Source organism: Oreochromis aureus, linkage group 11 (assembly GCF_013358895.1).
Source record: "Oreochromis aureus strain Israel breed Guangdong linkage group 11, ZZ_aureus, whole genome shotgun sequence".
In the NCBI taxonomy this organism is placed as follows: Eukaryota; Metazoa; Chordata; class Actinopteri; order Cichliformes; family Cichlidae; genus Oreochromis; species Oreochromis aureus.
In genome coordinates this window covers 26619567-26637618 of record NC_052952.1, presented here as the reverse complement: position 1 = coordinate 26637618, position 18052 = coordinate 26619567, and the positions used below count along the sequence as shown (strand labels likewise).

Below are 18052 nucleotides of genomic sequence, written 5' to 3'. Positions count from 1 at the left end.
GTTGACTGTCAGCTCTCAAACAATACAATTTTTAAACTTAACTCCTAGAAGTTTATTCTAAATATGACTGTGACATTCGTGCAGAATCAATTTCACCGACCCCGCTGCTGAAACGAATGTTGCTTTGAAAATCAAGAGAATGGAATGCATCTTTGTCTGTGTAAAGTCTCTTTTTGAAGAAGCACTATATTTGAACTTTTGGCAATATTTTTGGCCCTATGTCGATTCAGTGACGATTTTCCTGAAAAGCCCACACTTTTCCCAGGGGAATGAATTCAGTCACACTTCTGGTATTTTTGAACATCATTAACCCAGAGTGGGGCTTTTAGTCACTTGGTACTGTACACAAAGGCAATGGAACTCTGCCAGAAGGCTAGTATATACAGTAGTAGATACACAGCCCTCTCCCTGTGAGAACTGACTTTGGGAGTAGAGTTCACTGCGGCCGTCTCACCATCTTCTCTTCTCTTCTCTTCTCTTCTCTTCTCTTCTCTTCTCTTCTCTTCTCTTCTCTTCTCTTCTCTTCTCTTCTCTTCTCTTCTCTTCTCTTCTCTTCTCTTCTCTTCTCTTCTCTTTTGATTAGTGGCCAACAATTTCTGCATGCAGTCACGTCTTAAGCCATCACTGCAGGGTCAGTACACTGACGTCATGCCCCTCTCTGTGAGAGTCTGTGCTGTTAGAACTTCATTTTGGGCTTTGGATTGGTATTTGAAGTAAATCACTTCACTGTAACACTACAAGTCCTGGGAGTAAAAAAAAACAGCCTTTGTTCTGATTCTTGAAGTATTACGTGCAATATATTTGTACTTGGTTCTGGAAAATTTTGCAATTACTTCTAATGTTCATCTGTGCTCCACTGAGTTCTTTGGATACTTAACCCTAACCTAGTTTTTAGACAGGGAAACTAGACAAACCTAAAAAATAAGGGAGACTGTTTAGTACTCTTTAAGGAATAAGTGTAAACATTCTCACTTCTCTACTTTAACAACTTCTATATACTTTTTTATCATAATGGACAGATTATGTATGCAATAAATACGTGTGTGATTTGCTGTGGAAATTTAATCTGATATCAAACATCATAGCACTGACTTCCTGGCTTTGTGAGTCATGCCTCATCCCGTACCTTTACCTGGAAAGCAGTGCCAGGTATGTTAACGTGACGTGCAGATAATATTAAGGTCGCAGTTCTGCTTTTGAGCTCTTTACTTTGCTGATATAATCCTGGCGTTGTGGTTATGTGGGCGAATGGCAGCAATTTCTTAGATGGATGGTGTGTCAAATGTACATAAATGTAGTGTTAAAACACATATTTGCAAGTTCAGCGTCTTGATGTACACGACAGAACCACAGCTGCTTATTCGGATCTTTTCCCATAAGCCCCAGAATTTAAGACATTCAGTCATTAAATTAGAGTGACATGGCAGTGTAGTGATGTGCGCCCGTTCATACACATGGCCAAAGCGGCAGAGACGGTTGAAACTTGAGAGGCTGAGACTAATTCTTTCTTTGATGGTGGATCCTGTGTGACTTGGCTTTGTTCTTTTTTTCCCCTTTGGTACAAAAAATGTCAGTATGTGTATTTACATGCCTCCTTTGGGATTTGTGTGTAATATGCTTGTGTGCATGCACCCGTGGGTGTTTTTCTAAGGGTGTGGGTGTAAGACAGGCAGCAATGGACCAGTTTAAAGTTTGATTGATTGTCTTATCAACGATGATTGTTGTTACTGGGTGGTGGGAATGAATAGCCAGCACTAGAGCCTGCCAGAGGGCTGTATAACTTATCACTGGGCTTTTCTCCAGCCATGTTGTAATGTTTTGGCAACCTGATACTGTTACCATAATGCTCACACAATGTTGTTCTGTCACTTTGTTGTTCACTCAGTCATGATCAAGGGTGCTTTCGTACAACGGAAACCATGTTCTTAGACAGTTTACCGCCTATTATCTATAAGGCACACACTGTAGCTGCATCTTATCCTGCAAGGAAGCCACTTGCTGAGCAGTCGTGTTCAGACATACCCACACAAACACACTTTCAAACGCTTCACCAGATTTCTGTATCTGTTGGTGGTCCATGCTATACACAAAAATAAATCCTTGCATCATAAATATTTACAGACATAAGTGATGTGTGGATTTCATGTGATGTGCGCAGATATACTACGTCTTTCTGTCATAATCGCAGCTGAGGTTGTTCGGTTTGGCGTTTTACTCGTTAGTTTGCGCTTCGTAGAAATGGTAAGGTGTTTTACTCAAAGACAGCAAGTGACAGCTCCCTCTTTTGCCCCCTTCCCTCTGCACCTACTACACTTTCATCACAAGCAATAAAAAGTTAATAGGCATTTTGAACTGCCTCTAGCTCGCTCCCTCACTCCTTTCCCTGCGTCTCTTTCCACTTGCTCCCACTTGCGCTGTGTGTTTTGTTTGAGCTCAGCTCCATTGCTGGTACAAGCTGAAGTATTTACAGCATAAATATTGGCAGTGAAAGTCTACACTGATGTTCGGCTGCTGTGATGGAAAAGGTGATTGAATCATTCTTGAGCACACTCCCTCCCTTTCGTCCACTGTTCATTGTTCTCTTCTCTCGTGCTTTTATTGTTTGTTCTCACTTTTGCTTTTTAGCATTTTATTTTGGAATCATTGATGAACTGAATGCATCTTTTCTCTATTTTAGGAAATTACGATGACTGACCGATTTGACTGTGACAATTGCAAAGAATCGCTGTATGGCCGCAAGTACATCCAGTCTGATGACAGCCCCTACTGCATTCCCTGCTATGACAGCTTGTTCTCGAACACATGTGACGAGTGCAAAGAACTGATTGGCCATGACGCAAGGGTAAGGCATCCATTTCAACGTGACCCAACATGTAATCAGCTATGTGCTCGACAACAAGAGTAACAAGTGGAATATTTTTTTTAGATTTGCAGTTGAAAAGGATTCTATAGTTGTTATAAAAAGATAAAAACATGATTGTATATATAGGAGTTCTTTATGTAATAAATTGCTAATGATGATCTACCTCTTTCCACAGTGTGGACTTTGTATTAACTGTTTAAACAAAGATAAATCACACAAAAGAACTACTCCAATGAGCTTTATGCCATTTTTACAGTGTTTAGACATGGCTTTGAATAGCTAAAACAGAAGTTATGTCATGTTAATGATGCATAATTCATGGTAAATGAGGCGTGATCTATATATTTTGCGTAGCAAGACATTGTAGAGGCTAATTTAACAAGCAATTATGCAGGTAATTTCCACAGAAGTCCATAAATGCCAACTAACTAATTTTGAGATAGTAAAAATGCAGCATGAGGCAATGTCTGTTTCTTCCCCACAATCAAGTTAAAATTTAATCCTCCCTCAGTGGAAAACACTAATATGAAGTGGATCAGCTAAAGCCAATATGGTCCATAATGGAGTCAAATAAGTGGAGATATGACACAGCGCTTGATAGTTTACTTAGCTAAAATATTCCAATCAGTTATCCTCACCCTTAAGAGGGGTAAATAAAAAATAAAGCCAGCATTTTCCTGGCTTAAAGCCCTGTATACAATTAATTCACTCCACATGCCTAACCAGTCACAGGCATGCACATGTGCAACATACTTGTCGCTGCATATACAGACATTTGACCCAGCCCAGGACTAAACTCCTCAATGCTCATGCTATAAACACAAATTATTTTTTAGTATTTTTGTTATCCCCTTAGTTTATATGCCTGGAAATGTCACTTCACTTCTTGGACACATTTGTAAGTGTATGAAATGACTTTCAGTGTCCTTGCCTTTTTTTTGCTCTGCTGCCAGGAACTCTTTTATGAAGACCGGCATTACCATGAGCACTGCTTCCGTTGCTTCCGCTGCGATCGCTCTCTGGCAGATGAACCCTTCACTAGCCAGGATGATGCACTGCTCTGCAATGACTGCTACTGTAATGAATTCTCCTCCAAGTGTGTAGCCTGTGACAAGATTGTCATGCCAGGTACGTGTGGATGCTGCAATGTTTCTGTGCAGAGGGACTTTGAAGATGAAATGTGCATGATAGTCTTTTTTCTGCTCTAAATTTCGTTTGTAACAGTTTACAGTTTTTCTTTTTTGTGTATGTATGAAGTATTCTTCCAGTGGCAGTTAGAAAAGTAAAGTTGTGGGGCATTTTGAAACCTGAGCCGAGGCATAAGATGAAATTCAACAAAATAGAAAAACATTGTCATAAAATATGATACCTTACTAAGCTCCTCCTCCTTGTCCCTCCTTTTATTTTCATGTACACTGTAAAAAGAAAATAGGTGAACCAACTTAATTGAATTATTTCAATTGGTAACACCTAATTTAATTAAGTTCTTTGAAATGAAGTTAATACATTAGATAACACAACTGATTTATCTAATGTATTAACTTCATTTCAAAGAACTTAATTAAATTAGGTGTTACCAATTGAAATAATTCAATTAAGTTGGTTCTTTTTTCAGTGTATATACAAATTGAAAAGTTAAAATATAGGCACATCAGTTTAAAAGAACTGTAAGATGGTAAACTCCAGAAAACAGGGTCAAATGAAAAGTGTAAAGTCAAAATTATAGAAAAAGGCAAACAGGATGGATTTAGAAAAAAGGATGAGATGAGGCAAAGACAAGGCTTGAAAGGTCTGCTTGAATTGACATGTTTAAACTAGATCCCAATGGCTGACAGACTGGAAGTAAACTGATCATATCAGTAGAGAAATCTGCAAATTCCAGTCCCCAGTACTATCTTTCTCAGCCCTCATAATCTACAAATAATTCAAGGAAGACTTTGGCTTCCCCCAATTACTCCTCTTTTTTATTCAGTATTATGTAAGACAAATTTACAGGGACACTTACTTCATCCTGTTTCATTTTTGTGCGTCCAGTTACCATCATTTGTCATCAAATAACATAAACACCCGTAAAAAACAGAAGCATACTTATCATTGTGTAATAGCTGAATGATAGCCTTAGTGCTAGCGACTTGAGAAGAAAAGCACAGTTTACACTGAATTTGTATAAAGATTCCACAGAAACTGTTTTGGTTATCAAGATTGTTCTGATAAAAGTACTGAAATTATTCCGTTGCCAAAGATCATCAACCAGATGTTCTTGTGCAGTCGCAGACAATGGTCCTCTTCTTCACTTCTGAAAATCATTTAGCGTTTCTGTTGTTGTGGGGACTGAAACTGCAAAGTCTTGCATAAGTTCTTTTCTATTTTTCAAACAGACAAAACATACAAGATATGTTCTGCTTCACCTAAAAAAAAACCCCAAAAAGTTTAAGTGATTTAAATTTTACCTAAGCTAACTGATATAATTTTGAGTTTTTGGTCTCTGGCTATAAACTCAGACACCAAATAGTATTTCCAGTAGAAGAGCTTGCAGTTTCCAAGCCTGAAGAGCAGTGCATCAGGTCAGACACACTGGGAAATTTTCCCATAGGATCAGACTGTGAGTGCCCAGTTCTACTGTCTTAAAGTGGGATTCATGGTACTGTCTTTGTGCTCATTTGCGTGAGTATTCGGTTATCTCTACAGAGATGCGCTGATGTGCAGTCCTCAAAAAGACAACAGTGCATGGCTCAGCAAAGATGATGCTATGTGTAGATCGAATGCTGATTGGTTGAAAAGTGGGGCTGGGCAGGAAAGGGAGCATTCACCGCAAAGGGGAGACAGAAGCATGAGAAAAGAACAAAATAATACCAAAGATCAAAACAGTAGCGTGAAAAAGCCCAGACACTGGCTGCAGTTGTTTTGTTTTGAACGCTTGGTTTCACTTTAACTCTTTGCATGTTATAACATCAGTCTTCTCCATGGCTGGCTGCAGGATCAACAGCATCACAAGAACAGCCCACAGACTGGTTCTTCCACACATTTTTGACTCTGCCACCTGGTGACAGTAATCAGTTACGGCATATAGGTGACAGTCTGCAAAACCGTGCGAAGGCTCTGCACAGCCATGCCAGTCCTTTGAGGTGTCTGAGCAAGGGCGTTATGTGCAAATGAACTACAGCACACACAATTGTCCTACAAGGGCACAATCTTCACTCACCTCTCACCCTACTCACCACTTTAGTTACTTCCAACTTGAAGTTGAAGGGTCGCTGTTTTGACAGGCTGGAGGAAATCCAGTGTGCATCACAAATCTACACCTGCGACTAGTCAAAACAGAACTTCAAGCGAGTGATCAAAACGTAGCAGTGTATGGCTCAAGGACACGACCTTGAATGAAACATTATCCAAACTGAAATCCTTTCATCCCTGTGCTGTAGTGGAAGTTTTTGATTGCATCTTACATATATGGGAAATCCATTTATGGAAGTGTACTGTAAGCGTGTACTGTAATAAGCAGAGTACACAGTAGTTTTGTGGTGTAAGGTCAAGAGGGCCCGTAGAGTCAAGAGACCATTTAAAGAATACTGACTTTAGACTACATGCAGAAAGCATGCTTTAGAAATTCTGCTTTCTGTGCAGGGATTTCGTGCTTTGTCATAAACTTACTGCCTGTTTATAAAGTTTCTAAAGCTTATCGCAATTCTTTTGAAATGCTTTCTCTTCTAAAAAAAAAAAGGAAAAAGAACAGAATTCTATTTTAGCATGTTCACTTTTATTGTATTTGTCAAATACGCAAACAGTTAACATTATCCTTCTTGAGCCACAATTATTAATGTCAGTTTCTAATCTGGAAAGATTTTGCTGGGGATTTCAGTGTTTTTGATTAGAGATCACAACAGCATATAGACTAAGGCGGTGAAACGTTAGCAATTTGCCAAAAGCAGTAATGCAAGATGTCAGCCCAACACAAACCACTACGTCACTGTAGAATAAACCAACCAGTATAATAAAAAACTCAACAGCTGTGGAATACAAGATGGATTGGTTGAGGACACAGAGGGGAAAATGGCATTATCCCTTTTCTTTTAAGGCCTGCCACCAGTTTCCAGTTGTAGGAGAGAAGTATGGGGCCTGTGGTATTATGATGTAAAATAAATCTTAGTGAAACAAAATGGATTTATATGTCTTCATGCAATTCAACTGTTTTATTTCCTATTTTAATATAACCACAGAAAATACCAAAATGATTGTAACTATCCTATAAAGACGTGTAAATGATGCAAAGTTAGCGCTTTTATAATCATTCTTTCCATCATTCTTTTTCTGTCTCTTGTTTCCATTCTTCTGTTACTGTAGGCACAAGAAAACTCGAGTATGCAGGTTCTACTTGGCATGAGGGCTGTTTCATCTGTCACAGCTGTTCACAGCCGATTGGCTCAAAGTCCTTCATTCCTGACAAGGATGAGCACTACTGTGTGCCCTGCTACGAGGACAAGTTCGCTCCACGTTGCACACGCTGTAAAAAGGTCAGCAAAGCTGCCACATTGTTGTAAAGACTTATTATTTTTAAAGTTTTAGAAACTGGTAAACTGCCACACTTCAAAAACTGAGTTAAAAATTAGTTGGATTAAATCTCTGCAGTAGTGTGACAGATTTCCACATGACCTTTGATCTTTTTTAAGACTCTGACCAAAGGTGGAGTGACCTATCGTGATGAGCCGTGGCATAAGGAGTGTTTTGTGTGCACCAGCTGTAAGACCCAGCTGGCAGGTCAGCACTTCACCTCCCGGGATGACAGCCCTTACTGCCTCAAGTGCTTTGGAAACCTGTACGCCAAGAAGTGTGAGGCCTGCAGCAAACCCATCACAGGCAAGAATACATCACTGTGTATACATCACTGTCTTGATTTGTGAACATACTTGTAGTGCTACCTTTATACACTACATACATTGAATTTCAGTATGGTATGGAAGACTGCTTGGACCACAGAGGGTAGATACAGAGAATTTATGGCAAAGAAAAGTGTTGAATGCATTGAAGACCTGAAATAGTGAAAAACATGAACTTTTCTGCCATGTAATTTGTATTTAATCTATTTCCTAACTACCCTGCTGTAGTATAAATGACCATTGGTCTAGTGGTGAAACTTATGAAAACACAGTAAAAAATTCAAAATGTATCCACTCGTTGTTAACATTTCTGAAAGTCTTCCTAACCCTGGGCCATGTTGGAGTCTTTGCCTGGCCGACACTGTCCACCGGGCCTTATGTTTGACACCCCTGTTATAGTCAAAAAATGTCAGGATAATTTGGTGTCAAAAATGGCTATTTTATTTTCAAGTATCAACTTTCAGCAGTCAATTTGTTTTTCCTTGCTCTTCAGGCTTTGGAGGAGGAAAGTACATCTCATTTGAAGATCGTCAGTGGCATCAGCCGTGTTTCACCTGCTCGCAGTGCTCTGTTTCGCTTGTTGGTGCTGGGTTTTTCCCTGATGGTGACAGAATCTTATGTCGTGACTGCCACACCAGCCTATAGAGCATTCATTTCCTAAAAACCCAACTTTCCCTCAGCTTACTCTTTATTATGGCTTTTCAAGAACCCTGAGTAATTACCAAGACAGGAAACACAGGCTAACACATACTGCTTCAGGTCAATTTCTTTTCATAAGACATCAGTTACTTGATGTCCCGTCTATGTCAGATTTTAATCTAAAAGCTGGTGTCCAAAATCCTGTTTTGATGCTGCATTGTTTGCATGAACCATCACAAAGATTTCCAAAAAAAAGTTTTAAAAAATTTTAAAAAATAGATTTTGTTCATGGAGTGCCTTATTATTATAAATGCAAACTGCTTGTAACTATGTAAAACATTTTTTTTCCATCAATAAAATGTAACTTCAGGTAGAAATCATACTCTGAAGAAAAGACACCAAACACTGATACAGTATAGTAGATGAAACTTGCAGTCTATATTTTAAAAGTGTCATGGAGTTACTGTTTTAATGCTCTTATAACTGCAGTTTTATGCATTTTGAATGTTTCCTTTCCTCACATGTCAGTAGCCTTTCTCTATTGTATGTCTTTCTTTGTTCATCTTAACAATTTACTGTATATAATGATCCAGAAAGAGGTGGGACATTTTAAAGAATTAGACATTTTTTTGTAAATGGAAAAATACGAATGAGAAGAACATGAAAAGCTGAACATATGTTTATTATTGTAGTCAGTTCTTATTATTCACTCCAAATTATTTGCACTTTGGGTAAGATATGTACGTGCACATAAAAACATTCACTTTGCCTCCCTGTAACTGTTACTGGCTGTTACAAAGACAAGGCACAAGAAATACAGAGCATTTTTTGTCATGTATCTGCTTATATTGAGCTTTGCAATGACACTTTTTACATAACATTTTATCTTATTTCCTTTTTTAGTTGTTTTAATAATTCTTTATATATATATATATATATATATAATCATTCTACAAAGAGCCAGCATTAATACCCAAAAGAAGCTGAAACATCAACATTACTGTTGTGTGTGGCAGGAATACGCACCGCCTGCCGTGATTGGCCACACTAATTATTTTGTTTCTGTTGAAGCTGTTATTGTTTGTTTTTTTCATTGTAAGTTTGTATGATACACTTTATGTGAAAATTCTATTAAAAAATACCTTAATAATTTCATTATTTCAGCTTTGATGCTGGTGAGTCAGAGTTGGCAAATATACATACATTAAGATGGAGAATAGGCCATCAGGATTAAAACTATGAACATACCTGTAACTCAGATGAAAATTGATATGGCTGAATGGTTAGTTTTATTTTGAAGACTTATTAAATAAATTCACACTGACTTTGAAGTTTCTTAGCAGTTTTTATATTTTCTATCTTTATATTCTGTGCATCTTTGTGGTCATTATGTATGAAGATTTCTGTGAACTTGTGTTTACTCTGTAAACCAGAAAACCCTCCACTTTGGCAAATGTCTTTCTAGGAAAAAAATATCTCTGTGTATGTGTGCGTAAAGTCAGGGGAAAGAGTAGCTGAGCATGAAAGTGTGAGTGCGAGAAAATGGTAGAGACAAACCAGGCGTAGGTAATAAAAGAGTGAAAAGTGTATGCCTTTAATTTTCTGATATTTTTAAGATATTTGTGTGTACGTGTGTGTGTGTGTGTGTGTGTGTGTGTGTGTGTGTGTGTGTGTGTGTGTGTAGGTGTGTGAATGTGTGTGTGCTCGCATGTGCGTGTGAAAAATGGAGCACGAGCGCAAATTTGTGTGTATGTCCCTGAATGGATATACATGCACCAGTGTTTATGCTGAGTCGACTGTTTCATTGCCTTGATGAAGCACAAATACACAGACCTCCAGATACACTCTCCTGTCGGCGTTGGCGAAATGTCCTCCTCCCTGCCTCTGTTCCAGATTTTTTCACCAAAAAAGGAAATGGAAAACTCGTAGCTGCATGGGGGAGGGCGGGTGCACTGGTGGTGGAAGTGGGAGAGTGTGGGAGACAGAGAGGAGGAGAGAAAGAGAGGGAAGATGTTCACATCTGGAGTTGCTCTATGGCACTTTCACTAGGGGGGTCAGCTCCACTCACAGCCCCCTTTGAATTTATTAGAAGAAGGAGGCTAGCGGGGAGGTGATGGCTAACAGGAAGGGTCAGATGCAGACAGTTAGCTGTATCATATGGCACACGATCCCAACAAGCAGGTTAATCATTCACAGTTATTGCTTGCAAGAGAAGAAAAATGTGCTTATTCATATGAAAATCTGACTAGAACTGCCCTTTACTGGGGGTCATTCTCTTTCTGGTTTTCAGCAACAGAATGTTTTTTCTCTTTGACTCTGCCAGACGTGTTTGTGGCTACTGTCATTCAAAATGAAGTTTACCGCACAAAGAAGTTCCTGAAAATCAGGACAGCTCAAAGAAGGCATGTCCTTGTTTGCCTAGAAGTGTGTAGACAGCAGCATCATTTGGGTTCCTACGTGATCAGTCACATAAAAATGATTATAATCACTATTTTGCTGTTAAACGTATTTCAGTAAAACATCAACCCTTAAATAAACAGTTTGACTTGAATGCAGAAACTATACAAACAGGCAACAGTGATTACAGAGAGATGCCATGTTACAGGATTTGTGGATTTAAGGTCATATGTAATATAAACAGTTATCTATTTTAGCGCTTCATGCTTAAAGACGAAAATAACATTCAAGTTCCCAGTGCAGAAACTTGATTTTACGGTAGGAATTAGAAAACATGACTATAAATGCTGAATGCTAAACAAACACTTCATCTATTATCAAGGCATTAAAACAGACAGTGTTTAAAAAGTCCAGCATAGCATTAACAAGTTCTGCTGAAGGTTGCATGTAAAGGCTTCTTGTATGGCCTATAAAACACCAGTAAAAGGAGAGAGACTGGTAGAATCATATGGGCTAAGAACAGGTTTACAGAAAGTGAATGAAAAAGTTAAATAGGACTATCAAAATTTTTAAATTACTGTTTTTAACCCCTTTTAAAGCTCAGGCACTTGTTTAAGATGCATTTTCTTAAATTCCCCTAGCTATTTGGTGTTGGTTGAGCCTGATACAAAACAAAAAACAAAAAAACTGAACACCATCTCTGAACAGAAAGCATGTCTTCATGGGAACAGTGAGTTTATTTTACAGCATAACACAATAAATATATAATTGAACCAAAGTTTAAAAAACTTTAATGAGCAGAACAAAGCAGAAAAGCCCAAATGTAATTTCCCATATGAGGACTCATGGTCTCCTGAGGATACATGGACATCCTGCCTTAAAAACCAAATACGATTTGTGTAACTCTCAAAGGCTTTAATGTTTAAATGTTTGGATTAAATTAAACTGACTTTAGAGTATTACATTATGATCAATTTATAATGACACAAAGTTTTCTGTGAAACCTAAACTAATCTGATTTCTTTGATCATCAAACTCCAGTGGCTGGGCGAAGTGTAATTAGACTGATGCCTTATGTGATAGTAAAAACTAGTTTAATGAATTCATGTCACATTTTCATGATTACATGATTTAATTCATTTGACTGAGTCAGTGTGTATGTGCTCTCTTCCTACAGAGCAGACTGGGTTAGCCTCTTTCAAAGCTGAGGTTACCATGAACAGCCTTTCTTAGTCTGGTAAATGTGTATAAGTATAATAGAAAATGATACTTTAAACAGCAAAGAATTTGATAGGGTTAACTGAGTAATAGTGAAAAATATTAAGATGTTATGGTTTGCTTTCCTGTCTTTGAAAGTTGTTTTCTTTTTTCTTCACTTGCTTGGAAGTTTTTATTTCATCTGATTAGAATTGGCAGCTTCCTGTACACCATCTATACAGCTTTATAACCATATTAAATCTGAGCAGTCCTGCACCTGTGGACCCTGGTCCCTCACCCAAGACCAGTTTGCCTTGGATGATCCTACCAGGAGCAAATGCCCCCAGTAACATAGCTCCTGGGATCACTGGGCCACACAAACTTCTACATTATAATAAGATAGAAATTCAAAGAGGAAACCAGATAAAGAGTGATTCATAAGACCAACAGCTGTAGGTGTTGGACACATGAATATAAAAAGGGGCAATTGTGGTGAGTTGGATCAGGTGATGAGGATGGATGTTAGACAGGGCTGGAGTACCTAAATGTATAGGGAGGGTTCACTTTGAATATCTAGCAGAGGCCCTGTTCTGCAGGATCTTAAATTCCCACCTTTGGCAGAACTTCAACACACATCCTGAGGGACGCTGGGGACACTGAGTCTGAATGCCCCATGTCCCATACCTCCCTTGCCAGAGTAGCTGTACAGATCTGTCATTGGAAGGTAATTGGTGCTTCTCATGGCAGTAATTCTCAAATCGGATGGTGGACACTGGAGGTGAGGAGAGTCACCAAGTTGGAAGAGTGCTACCAGCCTTGGTTAGCTTTTGGGACTCCTAAGGTCTGTGCCAGGGTACTGGAGAAGAGAGTCCACCTGCTGGTCGAATCTCCAATTCATGAGGAGAAATTGTTTTTGTCTTCACCGTGGAACACTAAACCATCTTTTTTACCTCTCAAGGATATTTGAGATTGCATGGGAGTTTGCCCAACCAGTCAACACATCCCATATGGAAAAGAAATAGTAAAAACTTATAAAAGACTTGCATAAGATGTGGCCTACTTCATATAGTGAATCATATAAGGCTTATATGATTTACTCATGAAAGTGGACACTTTCTCATTACTTTCATATATTGTTTTAGTAAGTGTCCAAAACATACAAGTTTCATTTATATAATTTTTCAAGGGATCTTATATCTGTTTTCACTCTTGTATGCTTTTCATACAAGTTTCACACAAGACAGATCAACCACATCCCTTGGGGAATTCTGTTACACGTGCTACTGGTGTATGGGGTACTTGACCAGTTGCTATGGGCCAGTCAGTCCCTGTTCAACCACAGTGAGAGCTTGGTCCATATTGCTGGCAGTCAGAGCCAGGTGAGGTCCATTCCAGGAGGGTGTTGGACTACACAAAGCCTGCCACTGATTCTGTTCATAACTTTTATCATGAGAACTTTTGTGGCTGCAGGATCTCTTCTCTGCTTTTTGCAGATGATGTGGTTTTGTTTGCTTTATCAGTCGGAGACCTCCAGCTCACTCTGGGGATGTTTGCAGCCACATGTGAAGCAATGGAAATGAGATTAGCTGCAAAAGGGTGGAGCGCCTGCTCGGTTTCAGGGATGAGTTGTTGCCCCAAGTGGGGGAGTTCAGATATCTCTATGTATTGTTCACAAGTGAGAGGAAAGGGGAGCGGGAGATTGACAGACAGATTGGTGCTACTTCTGCAGTAATGTACCAGTCCACTGTGGTAAAGCGAGCTAAGCGTTAAAGCGAAGCTGTCCATTTACTGGTCGATTTATGTCCTCACTCTCAACTTTGGTCTTCAGCTCTAGGCAGTGACCAAAAGAATCACACTGCGGATGCAAGCAGCAGAAATTTCTTCCAAAGGGTGGCTGGGATCTCACTTACAGACAGGGTGAGAAGTTCAGTCATTCACCAGCATCTCAGAGTAGAGCCACTACTATTCCACATTGAAAGGGGCCAGTTGAGGTGGTTTGGGCTGGATAACTAGGGGTTGTTTCTGACTTAAATGCCTCCTGGTTGCATCCATCCATGCATCCATGGGACAAACCGCAAGTGAGAGATATAATCTATCTCCTGGGTTTGCCTATGGGCCTCTTCCCAGTGGGACACACAGTGGGTAAAATAAGTATTGAACACGTCACCAATTTTTCTAAGTAAATATATTTCTAAAGGTGCTATTGACATGGAATTTTCACCACATGTCGATAACAACCCATTCAATTCATACTTTACAAGAAATCAAACCATAGATGTCCATAAATTAAGTTATGTGTAATAATGAGAAATAACACAGGGAAAAGTACTGAAAAAGCTTACTGAAATGTATTTCATACATCTTGCAAAATGCCTTTGTTGGTGATGACAGCTTCAAGATTTTTCCTCTATGGAGAAACTAGTCACAAGGGTTACTCAGTTGTGATTTTGGCCCATTCTTCCACACAAACAGTCTTCAAAACCTGACGTTTCTGTGGGACCCTTCAATGAACTTCGAGCTTTAGTTCTTTCCACTGATTTTCAGTTGGATTCGGGTCGGGTGATTGGCTGGGCCATTCTAGCAGCTTTATTTTCTCTCTCTAAACTGGACTTTCATTGGATGTGTGTTTGGGATTATTGTCTTGCTGAAACGTCCACCCTCATTTCATCTTCATCATCCTGGTAGATGGCAGCAGATTTTTATCAAGAATGTCTCAGTACATTTTTCCATTCATCCTTCCTTCAGTTATGTGAAGTGTGCTAGTCCCGTATGCTGAAAAATAGCTTCACACCATGATGTTCCCATCTACAAACCTCACTGTTGATATCGTGTTTTGGGGTGATATGCAGTGTTATTTCTCCGGGTACTCCGGCTTCCCCCCACCGTCCAAAGACATGCAGCTTGTGGGGATAGGTTAATTGGATAATCCAAATTGCCACTAGGTGTGAATGTGCGAGTGAATGTGAGTGCGAATGGTTGTCTGTCCCTGTGTGTTGGCCCTGCGACAGACTGGCGACCTGTCCAGGGTGTACCCCGCTTCTCGCCCTATGACAGCTGGGATAGGCTCCAGCGCCCCCCGCGACCCTGAAAAGGATAAGCGGAAGCGAATGGATGGATGGATGCAGTGTTTTTGATGTCCAAACATGATGTATGGCATCCAAAGAGCTGACCAACCTACACTCTCCCAGTATTTCACAGGCTTGTCTAAATATTGTTCAGCAAAATTTTAACATGCTTCAACATGCTTTCATGCGTGCAGGCCATGGCAGCTGAGTGCCATTACTCATTATTTTCTTTGGAATAATTGTACCAGGTGATTCCAGATCTTTCTATAGCCCTCAAGAAATTGGTGCTTGGCTCTTGGACAAACTCTTCTTCTAATTCTTTTCACTTTTTGCCTGAAATCTTGTGGGGAGCACCTGGTTGTGGCTGATTTATGGTGAAATGATGTGCAAAACCTTTTCCCTTTGTCATGTCTCATTATTACACATAATTTAATTTATAAACACCTATGTCTTGATTTCTTTGGATTATTACCATGACTGGATGACATCTGGTGTGAATTTCATGACAACAGCCCCTTTGGAAATATATTTACTTTGGTGATGTGTTCTTTAATTATTTTCCCGCTGTATGTCCCTGGAAGAGGCCCACAGGCAGACCCAGGATACACTAGAGAGATTAAATCTTTCTCTTGTGGTTTGTCCCCTCTGGATGGATGGATGGATGGATTATAAATTAATCTCCACTGATGGGTACCTTTGCTGATCTTAATTATCACAAAAAAAGCCAATAGTTAGCTACAATGATTAAAATTGATTGTCCTACAAAATAAACTTCTTTTTGGAAGAATTTGTCGGACCAGTAAGACTCTCAGAAAGTCATAAAGTATCATGCTGAGCTTTACTTATAAATACACTTTTCCAGTCTTGCATGGGAGACAAAGTGAAAGGGAATAAAAAGTGAAACAAAATTATTTATTTGTCAGATAGTATTACAGAGTTAAAATGCAATTGTTCATACTGTATATCGTGAGTATTTTGTAGGAGTCATGATCCAGAAGAAAGAAAAAACAATAAAATTCATGATTTAATGCATGACATACTCAAAATGACCATCTTCCCGCTTTTCATTTGCCAAAAGATCAAGACAGACACAATGACAAAAAAAGAAAAGAAAAGAAAACGTGAGCAAACTTTAACAAGCCGGATGTTGCAGCAACTTCAGGTCATGTTTTTTTTAGTGTCTAGACATCCACACCATGAGTCAGTTGTACAGTACTATTTTTCACACTGCAGCAGTATGCAAAAAAGAAACCACAGAGCTGTTCTATTTTTTAGAAATGGGCATAGACAAAAAAAAAATTGATATGCTTTGCAGTTCTTACACAATGAAACTTTAAATATTTGTTAATTTTCAAGTAATTCATTCACAGTATCGATTTTAGGTGTAGCCACAACTGACACACCTATGAGAAACAATTACTATATCAAGGTTGTCTCGCCTGTTAATGGCATATTAGGAGGCACACCTGTGGTGAGTGATAAAGGTTTTTCGTTTGCTAAAATGTGTGATTTGGTTTTGCTTGTAGAGGTTTGGTGGCATTGAAACAGACTGTCTGTGAAGTTTGAGCACTTTTCAAAATTTCCTTCATTGGACTCATTGAACTCCTTCAAAACCTGCTGTGATACTGTTGAACGTAAAAAATGTCACCAACATATACTTCATACAGATTAAATTTAAAAAGGCTTAAATAACACGGCTACTAATATCAGGTGGTTACACCACAGTGGGTCCTAGTAGAATTCAAACCTTAAGTAAAACTAATATTGAGTAAAATATTCCCGCAAAAACATGTGTAAGGGCAAGTTCGCAACTACAGATGACTCAAAGAAGAAACTTGCATGACCTTTTAAATGCCTTAAATTAGGGATCTGTAACCCCATCTGCCAGAGTTTCATGTAAACTTTTTATCAATGCTCCCACACAGTGGGAACAGGAAGTGTGTGAGTCTAAAGCCCACTTATCAGCTGTGACACAGCAAAAGTTGAAAAAGAGCCTTTGGGGGAGGAAAGGTTCTCTTCTTTCACACCGCATTCAACAGTGGGCTTCTGATGTTTGTGGATGTGAGTGAGGATCACTACGTGCACCACATATGTAATGCACACTCACTCACACTTTATTATGTACACGTGTTCAACTGCTCGTTAACGCAAATATCTAATCAGCCGATCACATGCTCGCGTCATCAAAAACAGCAAACTGAGAATACAGTTCACATAGAAAAACATTACCTGGTCTGACAAGTCTCGATTTCTGCAACATTCAGACAATAGAGCCAGACTCTAGCAAAAACAACATGAAAGCATGGATCCATCCTGCCTTGTATCAACGGCTAAGGATCCTGGTGCTATAATGGTTTCTTGGCACACTTTGAGCCCCTTTGGTACAAAGTGAGCATTGTTTAAACACCACAGGCTGCCCAAGTATTGTTGCTGACCATGTCCATTGTTGTATGACCACTGTGTACCTTCTGATGGCTGCCTCCAGGAGTATACGGTGCCGTGCCCAAAAGCTCAAATCATCTCAAATTGGTTTCTTGAACATGACAATGACTTCACTGTATTCAAATGGCCTCCACATTTACCAAATCTAAATCCATCAGAGCAACTTCAGAATGTGATGAAATGGAAAACTGACATCATGGATGTGCAGCCAGAAAATCTGCAGCAACTGCGTGATGCTATCATGTCAATATGGACCAAAATCTCTGAGAAATCTTTCTATTACCTTGTTGAATCTCTAGGAATTGCAGACTAAAGACATCAGTGTATGTTAAACAAATCAATAACATGCAATATGTCTTGTGATTACTACATATAATCAGAAAGAGGAATGAGTTTTGACAGAAAACAGACTTTATGAATATTTTCCACAGTAGATCACAGATGCTGCCACAGCTGTCAAAAACAGAACTTAAAACGTGAGCCATAGATCTCTATGGTTTCATCCTGGCCTCCAATGGCCTGAGTATTTTTCAGTTCAGTGTTTGGTGTCCACTTGACGAAGTGCACTGGTCCAC

At 39.2% G+C, this 18052-nt stretch overlaps 1 protein-coding gene across 1 annotated transcript in view; it reads left to right on the top strand.

Moving 5' to 3' along the window:
• fhl3a (four and a half LIM domains 3a) overlaps positions 1–9707 on the top strand; it is a 28267-nt gene extending 18560 nt beyond the window's left edge. Inside the window, exons 2-6 of the mRNA XM_031740686.2 lie at positions 2678–2842; positions 3817–3991; positions 7205–7374; positions 7531–7717; positions 8231–9707. Of these exons, the coding sequence (XP_031596546.1) occupies positions 2687–2842; positions 3817–3991; positions 7205–7374; positions 7531–7717; positions 8231–8382 (840 nt within the window). The 5' untranslated portion in view covers positions 2678–2686 and the 3' untranslated portion in view covers positions 8383–9707. The remainder of the gene's footprint in view (positions 1–2677; positions 2843–3816; positions 3992–7204; positions 7375–7530; positions 7718–8230) is intronic.
• Positions 9708–18052: the final 8345 nt, after the last annotated feature.